The sequence below is a fragment of the Nerophis lumbriciformis genome, linkage group LG39 (genome assembly GCF_033978685.3).
Source record: "Nerophis lumbriciformis linkage group LG39, RoL_Nlum_v2.1, whole genome shotgun sequence".
Lineage (NCBI taxonomy): Eukaryota > Metazoa > Chordata > Actinopteri > Syngnathiformes > Syngnathidae > Nerophis > Nerophis lumbriciformis.
Genome location: NC_084586.2, coordinates 10,852,501 through 10,868,654, shown reverse-complemented (window position 1 = coordinate 10,868,654; position 16,154 = coordinate 10,852,501). Strand labels below are relative to the sequence as shown.

General features: G+C 34.1%; 1 protein-coding gene across 1 annotated transcript in view; it reads left to right on the top strand.

Moving 5' to 3' along the window:
• LOC133577920 (disintegrin and metalloproteinase domain-containing protein 12-like) overlaps positions 1-16,154 on the top strand; it is a 234,090-nt gene that overhangs the window by 210,563 nt on the left and 7,373 nt on the right. The window contains exons 13-19 of the mRNA XM_061932053.1: positions 542-631; positions 708-903; positions 1,041-1,149; positions 11,274-11,472; positions 11,536-11,613; positions 15,624-15,732; positions 15,820-15,955. Coding sequence (XP_061788037.1) covers positions 542-631; positions 708-903; positions 1,041-1,149; positions 11,274-11,472; positions 11,536-11,613; positions 15,624-15,732; positions 15,820-15,955 — 917 coding nt within the window. The remainder of the gene's footprint in view (positions 1-541; positions 632-707; positions 904-1,040; positions 1,150-11,273; positions 11,473-11,535; positions 11,614-15,623; positions 15,733-15,819; positions 15,956-16,154) is intronic.

Genomic DNA, 16,154 nt, shown 5'->3' with positions numbered 1-16,154 from the left:
GTGCATGTTTGCGTGTGTGTGTTTGTCCGCTTGTGTGTTGGTGCAATTGTGCGTGCGTCTGCGTGAGTGGGTGTGTTTGCGTGTGTGTGTGTTTTTGTACATGTGCGCGTGTTTGTGTGTGTGTTGGTGCAATTATGTGTGTGTGTTTGTGCGTGCGTGTTTGTGTGTGTGTTTTTGTCCGTTTGTGTGTTGGTGCAATTGTGTTTGTGTGTGTGTGCTTTCGTGTGAATGCATGTGTGTTTACCTGCGTGTGTTTGTATGTGTGTGGTGCGTGTCTGTGTGTGCGTATGTACATGTGAGTGCGTTTGTCCGTGTGTGTGTGTGTGTGTGTGTGTGTGTGTGTGTGTGTGTGTGTGTGTGTGTGTGTGTGTGTGTGTGTGTGTGTGTGTGTGTGTGTGTGTGTGCGTAAGAAGCTTACAGAGATTGGACTTCCAGGAGACTGAGAAGGAAAAGAGAAAATGCAATCCCAGTAATGGATAATAACAATAAAAAAGCTGCAGTGAATAATCCACTTCCCACTTGATGATGTTCCCTCATGCAGGAGTGCATCAATCCCTGCTGCAACGCCACCACCTGCACCCTGAAGGGCGACGCCGTGTGCGCCCACGGACAATGCTGCCACGACTGTCAGGTGGGTACCTTTTTTTTAATTATTTTGTAAAGCTCCACCACTAGAAGTAGTTCACAGGCTGTAATGTGAACGGCAGCTAAAGGCGGCAGGAACCCCGTGTCGCCAGTCCAGCAACTCCTGCGACCTGCCCGAGTTCTGCACGGGCGACGGCCCCCACTGCCCCTCCAACGTCTACCTGCACGACGGCCACGCCTGCCAGCGCGTGGACGGCTACTGCTACAACGGCGTGTGCCAAACACACGAGCAGCAGTGTGTGACGCTGTGGGGACAAGGTAGGGCTTCCTTCATGGACCACCTGTGGGGCTCCGGTGACAACTTGTGTGTGTGTGTGTGTGTGTGTGTGTGTGTGTGTGTGTGTGTGTGTGTGTGTGTGTGTGTGTGTGTGTGCGTGTGCGTGTGCGCGCCACAGGGGCCAAGGCCGCTCCAGGGATCTGCTTCCAGCGGGTCAACTCGGCGGGGGACCCCTACGGCAACTGTGGCAAGGACGCCAAAGGCTCCTTCGCCAAATGTGACGCACGGTAAGAAAATGTTAGTTTAGGGTGAACTGTAATGTGGCAAATTGGCCACCAGGTGGCACCACTCCTCAATGCCAATGGACTGACCTCGCAGGAAAGAAGGAACCTCCAAATGCCATCCATCCATCCATCTATCCATTTTCTGCCGCTGAGATAGGTTCGAGCACCTCCAAATGCAATGGTCATAATTAGAGATGTTCGATAATATCGGTCGATAAATGCTTTAAAATGTAATATCGGAAATTATCAGTATCGTTTTTTTTATTATCGGTATCGTTTTTTTAAATGTATTTTTATTTTATTTTTATTTTTTTTATTAAATCAACATAAAAAACACAAGATACACTTACAATTAGTGCACCAACCCAAAAAACCTCCCTCCCCCATTTACACTCATTCACACAAAAGGGTTGTTTCTTTCTGTTATTAATATTCTGGTTCCTACATTATATATCAATATATATCAATACAGTCTGCAAGGGATACAGTCCGTAAGCACACATGATTGTGCGTGCTGCTGGTCCACTAATAGTACTAACCTTTAACACTTAATTCTACTCATTTTCATTAATTACAAGTTTCTATGTAACTGTTTTTATATTGTTTTACTTTATTTTTTATTCAAGAAAATGTTTTTAATTTATTTATCTTATTTTATTTTATTATTATTTTTTAAAAGGACCTTATCTTCACCATACCTGGTTGTCCAAATTAGGCATAATAATGTGTTGATTCCATACTGTATATATCGGTATCGGTTGATATCGGTATCGGTAATTAAGAGTTGGACAATATCGGAATATCGGATATTAGCAAAAAAGCCATTATCGGACATCTCTAGTCATAATGTAATTAATAACCATATCTAGAAAAATGCTGAATTATTTGAATGAGGGCACCATATTATTTTGTACAACACTTGTATAAAAAAAAATAATAATAATGTTTTTGGGACCAAAAAAACGTGGATACACTTTCTTTTGCACAGTGGCAAAATGCTGGTAAAAACTAGGGATCGACTGATTATTGGCGCAGATACTTGCCGTTTTGACTTATCAGTATCAACTTTTTTTTAACAACCACAACAGGACTCCGGCCTCCTTGCAAGTTTTTTTTTTTATCGAAGTACACATGAATCGTTTTACTGGAGTACACTTAAAGCAAGTATATATATATTTTTTTATCGAAGTATACATGAATCGTTTTACTGGAGTACACTTAAAGCAAGTATATATATTTTTTTATCGAAGTATACGTGAATCATTTTACTGAAGTACACTTAAAGCAAGTATTTTTTTTATCTAAGTACACATGAATATATTTTTTTTAAAACACAAGTACACAAGAATCAAGTTTTTTTTTAAGCTAAAGTACACTTTAAGCAACTTTTTTTTCATGTAAGTACACATTAATCATTTTATTTAAAAACTAGTACACATTTTTTAACTGTAGTACACTTTAAGCAAGTTTTTTTTTTATCGAAGTACACATGAATCGTTTTACTGGAGTACACTTAAAGCAAGTTTTTTTTATTTTTTTTATCGAAGTACACATGAATCGTTTTACTGAAGTACACTTAAAGCAAGTATTTTTTTTAATCTAAGTACACATGAATATTTTTTTTTTAAAACACAAGTACACACGAATCAAGTTTTTTTTAAGCTAAAGTACACTTTAAGCAAGTTTTTTTTCATGTAAGAACACAATCATTTTATTTAAAAACTAGTACACATTTTTTAACTGAAGTACACTTTAAGCATGAATCAAGATTTTTTTTTTTTACTGGAGTACACTTAAAGCAAGTATTTTTTGTATCTAAGTACACATGAATTTTTTTTTTTTTAAACACAAGTACCGTATTTTTCGGAGTATAAGTCGCACCGGAGTATAAGTCGCACCTGCCCAAAATGCATGATAAAAAAGGAAAAAAACATATATAAGTCGTACTGGAGCCCGGCCAAACTATGAAAAAACTGTGACTTATAGTCCGAAAAATACGGTACACACGAATCAAATTTTTTGTTAGCTAAAGTACACTTTAAGCAAGTTTTTTGTTCATGTAAGTACACATGAATCATTTTATTTAAAACACAGGTACACATTTTTTAACTGAAGTACACTTTAAGCATGAATCAAGAATAATTTTTTTTTACTGGAGTACACTTTAAGCAAGTTTTTTTTTATCGAAGTACACATGAATCGTTTTACTGGAGTACACTTAAAGCAAGTATTTTTTTTTTTTTATGGAAGTATACATGAATCGTTTTACTGAAGTACACTTAAAGCAAGTATTTTTTTAATCTAAGTACACATGAATATTTTTTTTAAAACACAAGTACACACGAATCAAGTTTTTTTTTTAACTGAAGTACACTTTAAGCAAGTTTTTTTTCATGTAAGTACACATTAATCATTTTATTTAAAACACTAGTACACATGTTTTAACTGAAGTACACTTTAAGCATGAATCAAGGTTGTTTTTTTTACTGGAGTACACTTAAAGCAAGTATTTTTTGTATCTAAGTACACATGAATTATTTTTTTTTTAAACACAAGTACCGTATTTTTCGGAGTATAAGTCGCACCGGAGTATAAGTCGCACCTGCCCAAAATGCATAATAAAAAATTAAAAAAACATATATAAGTCGCACTGGAGCCCGGCCAAACTATGAAAAAACTGCGACTTATAGTCCGAAAAATACGGTACACACGAATCAAATTTTTTGTTAGCTAAAGTACACTTTAAGCAAGTTTTTTGTTCATGTAAGTACACATGAATCATTTTATTTAAAACACAGGTACACATTTTTTAACTGAAGTACACTTTAAGCATGAATCAAGATTTTTTTTTTTTTTACTGGAGTACACTTTAAGCAAGTTTTTTTTTTTATCGAAGTACACATGAATCGTTTTACTGGAGTACACTTAAAGCAAGTTTTTTTATTTTTTTTATCGAAGTACACATGAATCGTTTTACTGGAGTACACTTAAAGCAAGTATTTTTTTTATCTAAGTACACATGAATATTTTTTTTTTAAACACAAGTACACACGAATCAAGTTTTTTTTTAAGCTAAAGTACACTTTAAGCAAGTTTTTTTTCATGTAAGTACACATTAATCATTTTATTTAAAACACTAGTACACATTTTTTAACTGAAGTACACTTTAAGCATGAATCAAGGTTTTTTTTTACTGGAGTACACTTAAAGCAAGTATTTTTTGTATCTAAGTACACATGAATTATTATTTTTTTAAACACAAGTACACACGAATCAAGTTTTTTTTAGCTAAAGTACACTTTAAGCAAGTTTTTTTTCATGTAAATACATATGAATCATTTTATTTAAAACACAGGTACACATTTTTTAACTGAAGTACACTTTAAGCATGAATCAAGAATTTTTTTGTTTTTTACTGGAGTACACTTTAAGCAAGTTTTTTTTTTATCGAAGTACACATGAATCGTTTTACTGGAGTACACTTAAAGCAAGTTTTTTTTATTTTTATCGAAGTACACATGAATCGTTTTACTGGAGTACACTTAAAGCAAGTATTTTTTTTATCTAAGTACACATGAATACATTTTTTTTAAAACACAAGTACACATGAATCAAGTTTTTTTTTAACTGAAGTACACTTTAAGCAAGTTTTTTTCATGTAAGTACACATGAATCGTTTTATTTAAAACACAAGTACACATTTTTAACTGAAGTACACTTTAAGCATGAATCAATATTTTTTTTTTTACTAGAGTACACTTAAAGCAAGTATTTTTTTGTATCTAAGTACACGTGATTTTTTAAAAACACAAGTACACGTGAATCAATTTTTTAAAAAACAAGTACACAAGAATCAAGTTGTTTTTTTTAACTGAAGTACACTTTAAGCAAGTTTTATTTCATGTAAGTACACATGAATAATTTTATTTAAAAACCAAGTACACATTTTTTAACTGAAGTAAACTTTAAGCATGAATCAAGATATTTTATTTTTACTGGAGTACACTTAAAGCAAGTTTTTTTTAATCGAAGTACACATGAATCGTTTTTACTGGAGTACACTTAAAGCAGTTTGTTTTTTTTATCGAAGTAAACATAAATCGTTTTACTGAAGTACACTTAAAATCACTGCACGTAACATTGAATGCCAGTAACCTTCTATCCCTCAGGCGGTACTGCATCAAAAAGCGACGTCAGTGTGTAAAGGATATCACCACATGGGCTCAGGAACACTTCAGAAAACCACTGTCAGTAACTACAGTTGGTCGCTACATCTGTAAGTGCAAGTTAAAACTCTATATTTGCAAAGCGAAAGCCATTTATCAACAACACCCAGAAACGCCACCGGCTTCGCTGAGCCCGAGCTCATCTAAGATGGACTAATGCAAAGTGGAAAAGTGTTCTGCGGTCTGACGAGTCCACATTTCAAATTGTTTTTGGAAACTGTGGATGTTGTGTCCTCCGGACCAAAGAGGAAAAGAAACATCCGGGTTGTGATAGGTGCAAAGTTCAAAAGCCAGCATCTGTGATGGTATGGGGGTGTATTAGTGCCCAAAGCAAGGGTAACTTACACATCTGTGAAGGCACCATTAATGCTGAAAAGTACATACAGGTTTTGTTTGGAGCAACATATGTTGCCATCCAAGCAATGTTATCTTGGACGCCCCTGCTTATTTCAGCAAGACAATGCCAAGCCACATGTTACACATAATGAAGTAGTTTCTATACACAAGTACACATGAGTCAGTTCTGTTGTTCCTCGACATGTATTATTGTATTTTGATTGTGAATAGAAACAGGTATTCTCGTCATTAACTGAATTCATTTTGAGGCCAATTTCCAAACAGGACCATAGAAAAATGTTTCTATGATAACGCAAGCATTGACCTTCAAAGAGAAGAAAAGAAACCAAAAACTAATTATTATTTAATTGAAGTTTGTGAATGACATTGACAATGAATGGAAGTGTGTGTGTGTGTGTGTGTGTGTGTGTTTTTGTATTTGTAGCCTTCTTGAGACATCAACAAGGAAAAGTAGCTTCCATATGAGGAGGTGTGAACAAGTTAGGTCCGAAATCATGGTCCCAATACGGAAAACCATTGCATCTAATAGAGCACCCCTGCGACTCCATAAGGGACAAGCGGTAGGAAATGGATGGATGGATGTCTCATTTGCTCCCCTGGTGGTGAAATCTATCAAAATTAGGGTGGTCCTATAAAGGAGGGATTTTTCAAATTGACTGTGTGTCGGTTTTAATAGTGCTCCCCCTCTGGTCAACATATGAAATAACAAGTGTGTGTAAGAAATTGGAATGGCCAAAATTAATAGAAAAAAAAATATGTATATAGAGTCATACTGTAATAACTTAAAGTAAATAATGAAGATTAAAAAACAATTACAAACAAAACATTTTAAAAATGAACTAAAAGCAGTCTTTTTCTCACAATGTGTTGACTTTTTTCCTATAAAATTGGAAACAATTTCTCATATTCTTTCTGTTTCTGTAATATTGCAATATTTTCTCAAAAATTAAGACTTTTTATGTAAAATTATTACTTTTTAATGCAAAATGGTGACATTTGTCGTGTAAAATTCTGACTTTTATCGCAATGTTGCCAATTTTTTTGTTGTTCTTGTAAAATAGTGATTTTTTTGAGTAAAATTGACTTTTGTCATAATTTTGCCTCGTAAAATTTCGATTATTATTATATTACCAAAATTTTTCTTATAAAATTGTGACTTTTGACGAGTAAAATTACGACTCTTTTCATAAAATTGCCAAAATGTTAAGCTTTTCTTGTAAAATTGCAACTGTTGAGTAAAATTCCAACTTTTATCATAATATTGCACAAATGTTCAGTTTTTCTTGTAAAATTTTGACTCGAGTTGAGTAAAATGACGACTTTTATTATAATACTGCCAAAATTCTACGTTTCTCTTGTGAAATTGTAACCTTTTTCTTGTGAAATTCCTACTTGTTTTTCACAACAAGCAAAAAAAACAAAAAACATATATATATATATATATATATATATATATATATATATATATATATATATAGAGAGAGACATACTGTATTAACTTCAAGTAAATATCAAAGATTAAAAAACAATTATAAACAAAAAATTCAACAACTATTAACTAAAAGCAGCCTTTTTCTCACAATGTGTCGACTTCTTTCTGATAAAATTGGGATTAATTTCTCATATTCTTACTGTTTCTGTAATATTGCAATATTTTCTCATAAAAATGATGACTTTTTAATGCAAAATGGTGACATTTGTCATATAAAATTTGGACTTTTATCACAATATTGCCAATTTTTTTGGTTGTTCTTGTAAAACAGTGACATTTTTGGAGTAAAATTGTGACTTTTGTCATAATTTTGCCAATTAAAAATTTGATTATTATTATAATATTGCCAAAATGTTAAAATGTTCTTATAAAATTGTGACTTTTGTCGAGTAAAAATCCAACTTTTATCATAATATTGCACAAATGTTCAGTTTTTCTTGTAAAATTTTGACTTGGGTTGAGTAAAATGACGACTTTTAATATAATACTGCCAAAATTCTAAGTTTATTTTGTGAAATTGCGACCTTTTTCTTGTGAAATTCCAACTCATTTTTCACAACAAGCACAAAACAAATAAAATAAATATGTATATAGAGACATACTGTCATAACTTGAAGTAAATATCAAAGATTAAAAACCAATTACAAACCAAAAATTCAACAACAAAAATGAACTAAAAGCAGTCTTTTTCTCACAATGTGTCGACTTCTTTCTGATAAAATTGGGAACAATTTCTCATATTCTTTCCGTTTCTGTAATATTGAAATATATTCTCGTAAAAATTATGACTTTTTATTGCAAAATGGTGACATTTGTCATATAAAATTCTGACTTTTATCGCAACATTGCCAATTTCTTTTGTCGTTCTTGTAAAATACTGACATTTTTGGAGTAAAATTATGACTTTTGTCATAATTTTGCCTCGTAAAATTCCGATTATTATTATAATGTTGCCAAAATGTTAAAGTTTTCTTATTAAATTGTGACTTTTGTCGAGTAAAATTACGACTCTTTTCATAAAATTGCCAAAATGTTAAGCTTTTCTTGTAAGATTGCGACTGTTATTGAGTAAAATTCCAACTTTTATTATAATATTGCACAAATTTTCAGTTTTTCTTGTAAAACTCATTTTTCACAAGCACAAAAAAAATCAAAATATATACCGTATTTTCCGCACTATAAGGCGCACCTAAAAACCACAATTTTTCTCAAAAGCTGACAGTGCGCCTTATAACCCGGTGCGCTTTATTACGATTCATTTTCATAAAGTTTCGGTCTCGCAACTTCGGTAAACAGCCGCCATCTTTTTTCCCGGTAGAACAGGAAGCGCTTCTTCTTCTACGCAAGCAACCGCCAAGGAAAGCACCCGCCCCCATAGAACAGGAAGCGCTTCACCCGCCCCCGGAAGAAGAAGAAAAAACGCGCGGATATCACCGTACGTTTCATTTCCTGTTTACATCTGTAAAGACCACAAAATGGCTCCTACTACGCGACAAGGATCCGGTTCATAAAAAGACGCAATCTCTCCATCCGCACACGGATTACTACCGTATTTCACAGCAACTGATATTCCTGTGAACTGCACTGTGGAACGGGAGCACGTACGGTGAATATTCGCACCACAGGGAATGAGAAGTCATCCTTCACTGTGGTTCTAGCTTGCCATGCTAACTTCCACCCAGGGTGATATTCAAAAGGAAGACCTTGCCAAAAGAGACCTTTCCAGCCGGCGTCATCATAAAAGCTAACTCGAAGGGATGGATGGATGAAGAAAAGATGAGCGAGTGGTTAAGGGAAGTTTACGCGAAGAGGCCGGGTGGCTTTTTTCACACAGCTCCGAAGGCGAACACACCTTCACTAAGACGGGCAGATAGCGCCGGTCGACATACGCCAACATCTGCCAGTGGATCGTAAATGCCTGGGCAGATAGTTTCGGTCACAACTGTGGTCCGAGCTTTCCGGAAGGCAGGATTCACAGAACTGCTGCACAACAACAGCGACACTGAATCCGATGACTTCGACGAGGCGGAGCCGGCCATTTTTGGATCCCACGCTTGCGCAACTTTTCAATTCGGACACCGAAGACGAAGAATTCGAAGGATTTACGAATGAAGAATAACTTCAGAAGGTGAGCGCTATGTTTATTTTGTGTGTTGTGACATTAACGTTCGAGCAACATTATGTTGCTATTTATTGCTCTACACCATTTTGAATTTTACTATGTTTGTGATTGCACATTTGCGTACATTTTGGGACAGAGTTGTTAGAACGCTGGTTTTCAATATATTATTAAAGTTTGACTGAACTATCTGACTGTTTTTTTGACATTCACTTTAGCGCAGCGTTTTTTTGACATTCACTTTAGCGCAGCGTAGGCGCGGCTTATAGTCCGGGGCGGCTTATTGGTGGACAAAATTATGAAATATGTAATTCATAGAAGGTGCGGCTAATAATCCGGTGCGCCTTATAGTGCGGAAAATACGGTATTTATATAGAGACATACTGTAATAACTTGAAGTAAATATCAAAGATTAAAAACCAATTACTAACCAAAAATCAATTCAACAACAACAAAAATGAACTAAAAGCAGTCTTTTTCTCACAATGTGTCGACTTCTTTCTGGTAAAATTGTGAACAATTTCTCATATTCTTTCTGTTTCTGTAATATTGCAACATTTTCTCGTAAAAATTATGACTTTTTAATGCAAAATGGTGACATTTGTCATATAAAATTCGGACATTTATCACAATATTGCCAATATTTTTGGTTGTTCTTGTAAAATAGTGACATTTTTGGAGTAAAATTGTGACTTTTGTCATAATTTTGCCAATTAAAATTCCTATTATTATAATATTGCCAAAATGTTAAAGTTTTCTTATAAAAGTGTGACTTTTGTCGAGTAAAATTACAACTCTTTTCATAAAATTGTCAAAATGTTAAGCTTTTCTTGTAAAATTGTGACTGTTATTGAGTAAAATTCCAACTTTTATCATAATATTGCACAAATGTTCAGTTTTTCTTGTAAAATTTTGACTTGCGTTAACTTTAAAAGGACAACTTTTATTATAATATTGCCAAAATTCTAAGTTTTTTTTGTGAAATTGCGAACTTTTTCTTGTGAAATTCCAACTCATTTTTCACAACAAGCACAAAACAAATAAAATAAATATGTATATAGAGACATACTGTCATAACTTGAAGTAAATATCGAAGATTAAAAACCAATTACAAACCAAAAATTCAACAACAAAAATGAACTAAAAGCAGTCTTTTTCTCACAATGTCGACTTTTTTACTATAAAATTGGGAACAATTTCTCATATTCTTACTGTTTCTGTAATATTGAAATATCTTCTCGTAAAATTCAGACTTTTTAATGCAAAATGGTGACATTTGTCATATAAAATTCAGACTTTTATTGCAATATTGTCAATATTTTTGGTTGTTCTTGTAAAATACTGACATTTTTAGAGTAAAATTGTGACTTTTGTCATAATTTTGCCAATTAAAATTCCGATTATTATTATATTGCCAAAATGTTAGTTTTCTTATAAAATTGTGACTTTTGTCGAGTAAAATTACGACACTTCATAAAATTGACAAAATGTTAAGCTTTTCTTGTAAAATTGCGACTGTTATTGAGTAATATTCCATTTTTTATCATAATATTGCACAATTGTTTGTATTGTAAAATGACGACTTTTATTATAATACTGCCAAAATTCTGTGTGTGTGTGTCTTCTTGTACTGCTACCCTTCTTGAGACATCAACAAGGAAAAGTAGCTTCCATATGAGGAGGTGTGAACAAGTTAGGACATAAATCATGGTCCCAATACAGAAAACAATTGCATTTAATAGAGAGCCAAATACTAGAGTCTGTGAACATTGCTCCAAAGTCAGGATTTTTTGTTGATTTAATGTGCGTACAAAAGTAAACATTGACAGGTGCAAAGGCAGCAATACATGATAAAAGAAGCTAAAGAAGGACTTCCCTATTCATCCCTGAAAAAAGCCTTTGTCAAGAGAAATATCGTGTATTGTGTCCACAGGGACGCCAAGTGTGGCAAAGTCCAGTGCCAAGGAGGAGCCAAGCGCCCGGTCATCGGCACCAACGCCGTCTCCATAGAAACCAACATCCCCTTACAGGAAGGAGGGAAGATCCTGTGCCGCGGTACACACGTCTACCTCGGCGACGACATGCCCGACCCGGGCCTGGTCCTGACGGGCACCAAGTGTGGCAACGGAATGGTGAGTCTCGCCGTGGACCGCCTCCCCCGGGGGTCCTGTTCTCAAGCGTTCTGTTGTCCTCAGATGTGCCTGAACCGCCAGTGCCAGAACGTCAGCGTTTTCGGCGTGCACGAGTGCGCCGCCAAGTGCAACGGTCGAGGGGTGAGTGTGCACGGGGGGGGGGCACTCAATCATCCCTAATGGCGTCACTTATCATGCGCCCCAGGACACATTCATCAAAGACTGCTCGTCCTTGTCCCCAAAAACTCAAGTCAGGGTTTCATTTTCCACACTCCAGCATTTTCACCAACAATCCAGTTTGCCGTACCCAAATACCCATGGACCTCTGAGGTGGAACACAATTTGTTTGGGTTAGGAAACAAAACACCACTTAGAGAATATTCCGTTCCAGGGTCAAAGTGTCGCCTTTTTGAACTTAAGAGGCAAACTCCTGCTTTATGCAATGTCGCTTTCCAAAAACCACAACCATCTCATCTTAAACATAAATAATATAGCATTTATTATTATAAAAACAAACAGATTAGTCCAGGTTTTTTAAAATATATTATAAATACACATTAATGCATTTTTTACAATGTACATAAGTACACATTCATGTTTGTTTTTTTAACACCGATGAATACATTTTTTTTTAAAACACAGGTAAACATTACCGTATTTTTCGGACTATAAGGCGCACTTAAAATTCTTTCATTTTCTCAAAAATCGACAGTACGCCTTATAACCGGTGCACCTAATGTATGAAATAATTCTGGTTGTGCTTACTGACCTCGAAGCAATTTTATTTGGTACATGGCATAATGATAAGGGTGACCAGTAGATGGCAGTCACACATAAGAGATACGTGTAGACTGCAATATGATGGCAGTCACACATAAGAGATACATGTAGACTGCAATATGATGGCTGTAAACTTTATATGTTCCATTAAGATTATAGAACATTACACCATCATTCAAAAATGTGTCAATGTTTTTAGTATTATTATTATTATTATAAGTTGCAACACAAGTATTATTATTCTTATAATAAAAGTTACAGCACAAGTATTATTAATATAAGTTACAACACAAAAATTATTATTATAAGTTACAACACAAGTATTATTATTATTATTATAAGTTACAACACAAATATAATTATTATTATTATTATTATTATTATTGTAAGTTACAACACAAGTATTATTATTAAAAGTTACAACACAATTTGTATTATTATAATAAGTTACAACTCAAGTATTATTATTATAAGTTACAACACAAGTATTATTATTATTATTATGATCATAAGTTACAACACAAGTATTATTATTATTATAAGTACAACACAAGTATTATTATTATAAGTTACAACACAAGTATTATTATTATAATAAGTTACAACACAAGTAATATTATTATTATAATAAGTTACAACACAAGTAATATTATTATTGTTATAAGTTACAACACAGGTATTATTATTATAAGTTACAACACAAGTAATAATATTATAAGTTGCAACACAAGTATTATTATAATTATACGTTACAACACAAGTATTAGTATTAGTATTATTATAAGTTACAACCAGTGTTGGGACTAACGCGTTACAAAGTAACGCGTTACTGTAACGCCGTTACTATCGGCGGTAACTAGTAATCTAACGCGTTATTTTTTATATTCAGTAACTCCGTTACCGTTACTACATGATGCGTTACTGCGTTATTTTGCGTTATTTTTTATGTAGTATCGGCTAGAAACTGAGAAGATCTGAGTGTCGCTGCTGAAGAGGCGACGAAAAAGAGGCGCGCCGCGCGCTGTCTGTGTGTACGTGTGTGTGTGCGTGAGTGTGTGTGTGGGGGAGGGGGCGTGTCTGTGTCTACTATCAAGACGTCATGGCGAACCCCGAAGCCGAGTTTCTTAAAATGGAGATATTTTCAGTACGTTTCTTTTATCGACCACAAAGAAAAGAACATTTTAGCTGAATGTAAGTTTCAAATATGCTGAAACAGCGACAAAAACAACATGCTTCGACGAAGCTAGTAAAGAGACACACTCACCTCCACCTCCAACAGCGGCTGGATTTTAACGAGGCACTGCACACGTGAAGGTACACACACTCTGTCAATTCTCTTATATACTCTTTCATTTTAAACTTTTAGAGTGTTTGATTACACATCACTCTAAATGTTTAGACTATAAAGTTCACAAACCTAAAGAGGGATACTAGTGGGCCAGGCTAATATTTCCTTTTCTCTAAACTAAGTGGGGAAATGTGTAGAGTGTTCTGGGCTTCAGACATGATTTTATTTCAGAATTCCTTGAGAAAACGCCTGGTTAGGCTTTATGTATGTAGTGTGTGCCTTTCTTGTTTTACAGCTATGTTGTTATTATGCTGTTTGTTACTTATGTATGTTAAGTTGCAGCTACTTAAAATAGTTTTGTCAATTTGTTCTGGTCTGAAACAAATTGGCCCTTTAAAACATATCTTTGTCTTTGTGTGTTGTATGTAGAGCACATTGCTTAGCAGAGTTCAATGATGCAAATGCATGTCAAGTTGAACAACAGATTGTATTATTCTCCAGTGCAATAACAGTACTAAAATGAAGGCTAAAAGGGCATTAAATGGGGCCTTAAAAAAATTAAAATATATATATATAAGTAACTAAATAGTTACTTTTCACAGTAACGCATTACTTTTTGGTTTAAGTAACTGAGTTAGTAACTGAGTTACTTTTGAAATAAAGTAACTAGTAACTAACTAGTTACTGGTTTTCAGTAACTAACCCAACACTGGTTACAACACAAGTATTATTATTATTATTATAAGTTACAACACAAGTAATATTATTATTATAAGTTACAATACAAGTAATATTATTATTATTATAAATTACAACACAGGTATTATTATAAGTTACAACACAAGTAATATTATTATTATTATTATAAATTATAACACTATTATTATTATTATAACTACAACACAAGTATTATTATTATTATAAGTTACAACACAAATAATATTATTATAAGTTACAACACAAATAATATTATTATTATAAGTTACAACACAAGTATTATTATTATTATAATAAGTTACAACACAAGTAATAATATTATTATAAGTTGCAACACAAATATTGTTGTTATAATTATACGTTACAACACAAGTATTAGTATTATTATTATAAGTTGCAACACAAATATTGTTGTTATAATTATACGTTACAACACAAGTATTAGTATTATTATTATAAGTTACAACACAAGTATTATTATTATTATTATAATTATACGTTACAACACAAGTATTAGTATTATTATTATTATTATAAGTTACAACACAAGTATTATTATTCTTATAATAAAAGTTACAGCACAAGTATTATTATTATAAGTTACAACACAAATATTGTTATTATTATTATAAGTTACTACACAAGTATTATTATTATTATTATTATAATTTACAACACAAATATTATTATAAGTTACAACACAAGTATTATTGTTATTATTATAAGTTACAACTCAAATATTATTATTATTATAAGTTACAACACAAATATTATTATTATTATAAGTTACAACACAAGTATTATTATTATAAGTTACAACAAAAATATTATTATTATTATTATTATTATTTTTATAAGTTACAACACAATTAATAATAGGTTGATTGGCAACACTAAATTGGCCCTAGTGTGTGAATGTGAGTGTGAATGTTGTCTGTCTATCTGTGTTGGCCCGAAGGGAATAAGCGGTAGAAAATGGATGGATGGATTATAATTATAAGTTACAACACAAGTATTAGTGTTATTATTATTATTATTATTATAAGTTACAACACAATTTAAGCATTCAGTCTTCTTTCTAAAAGTGTAAAAAGAAGTGAACTATCATGTCCTCCATGGTGGAGGTTTAATTTGGTGCAAACCTATTTCCAGTGAGAAGTAGGTCAGATTGCTCAAGAGCACAGTGGGAGTGCACCTGAAGGTCATGTGATGCTACAGGTGGCATCTTCTCCTGCAGTAAAGTGAGGAGCAAATGAAGATGTTTGCCTGCTTTGATGCGTGTACCATCCACCGCAGCTGGGCAGGACAGGAAGTGATGCAGGCAGGAAGAGAAGAGTGTTTGTGTTGATCAGGACCTTTGCTGCAGGTGTGCAACAACAACAAGAACTGTCACTGCGAGGCCCACAGGGCGCCACCCTTCTGTGACAAGTCAGGCTTTGGGGGCAGCGTGGACAGCGGTCCTGTCAGGCTGGCAGGTAAACACCACATGCTCCTTTCTCAGGAACTTGACTACAACATTAACATAAACGCTCCTTTTCCGGCTGCCTTTTCTGCCCGAGTAGACGGCGTGGGCGTGACGGCGGGCATCCTGGCGCTGTTGCTCCTCCTTCTGGGAGGCGGCGCGCTGGCGTGCATGAAGAGGAAAGGCCTCAGAGGAATGTTGTCCACCGCCAAGAAGGATCCCACCGACAAGATCAGGTGATTGTTCTTGGGACTGTTTACATTTAGCAAATCTGCTGTCAACACCTTTTGTGCGTCCTTAGCTTGGTTGCTAATGACGAGGTGTACTTTTATCCACTTTTGACTTCCACACTAACATGACTTATGTCATATCTCGAGTAGAGCGACGCAACATTAACAAGCGGCACAGGACGACTCAAATGTTAGCAACATTAGC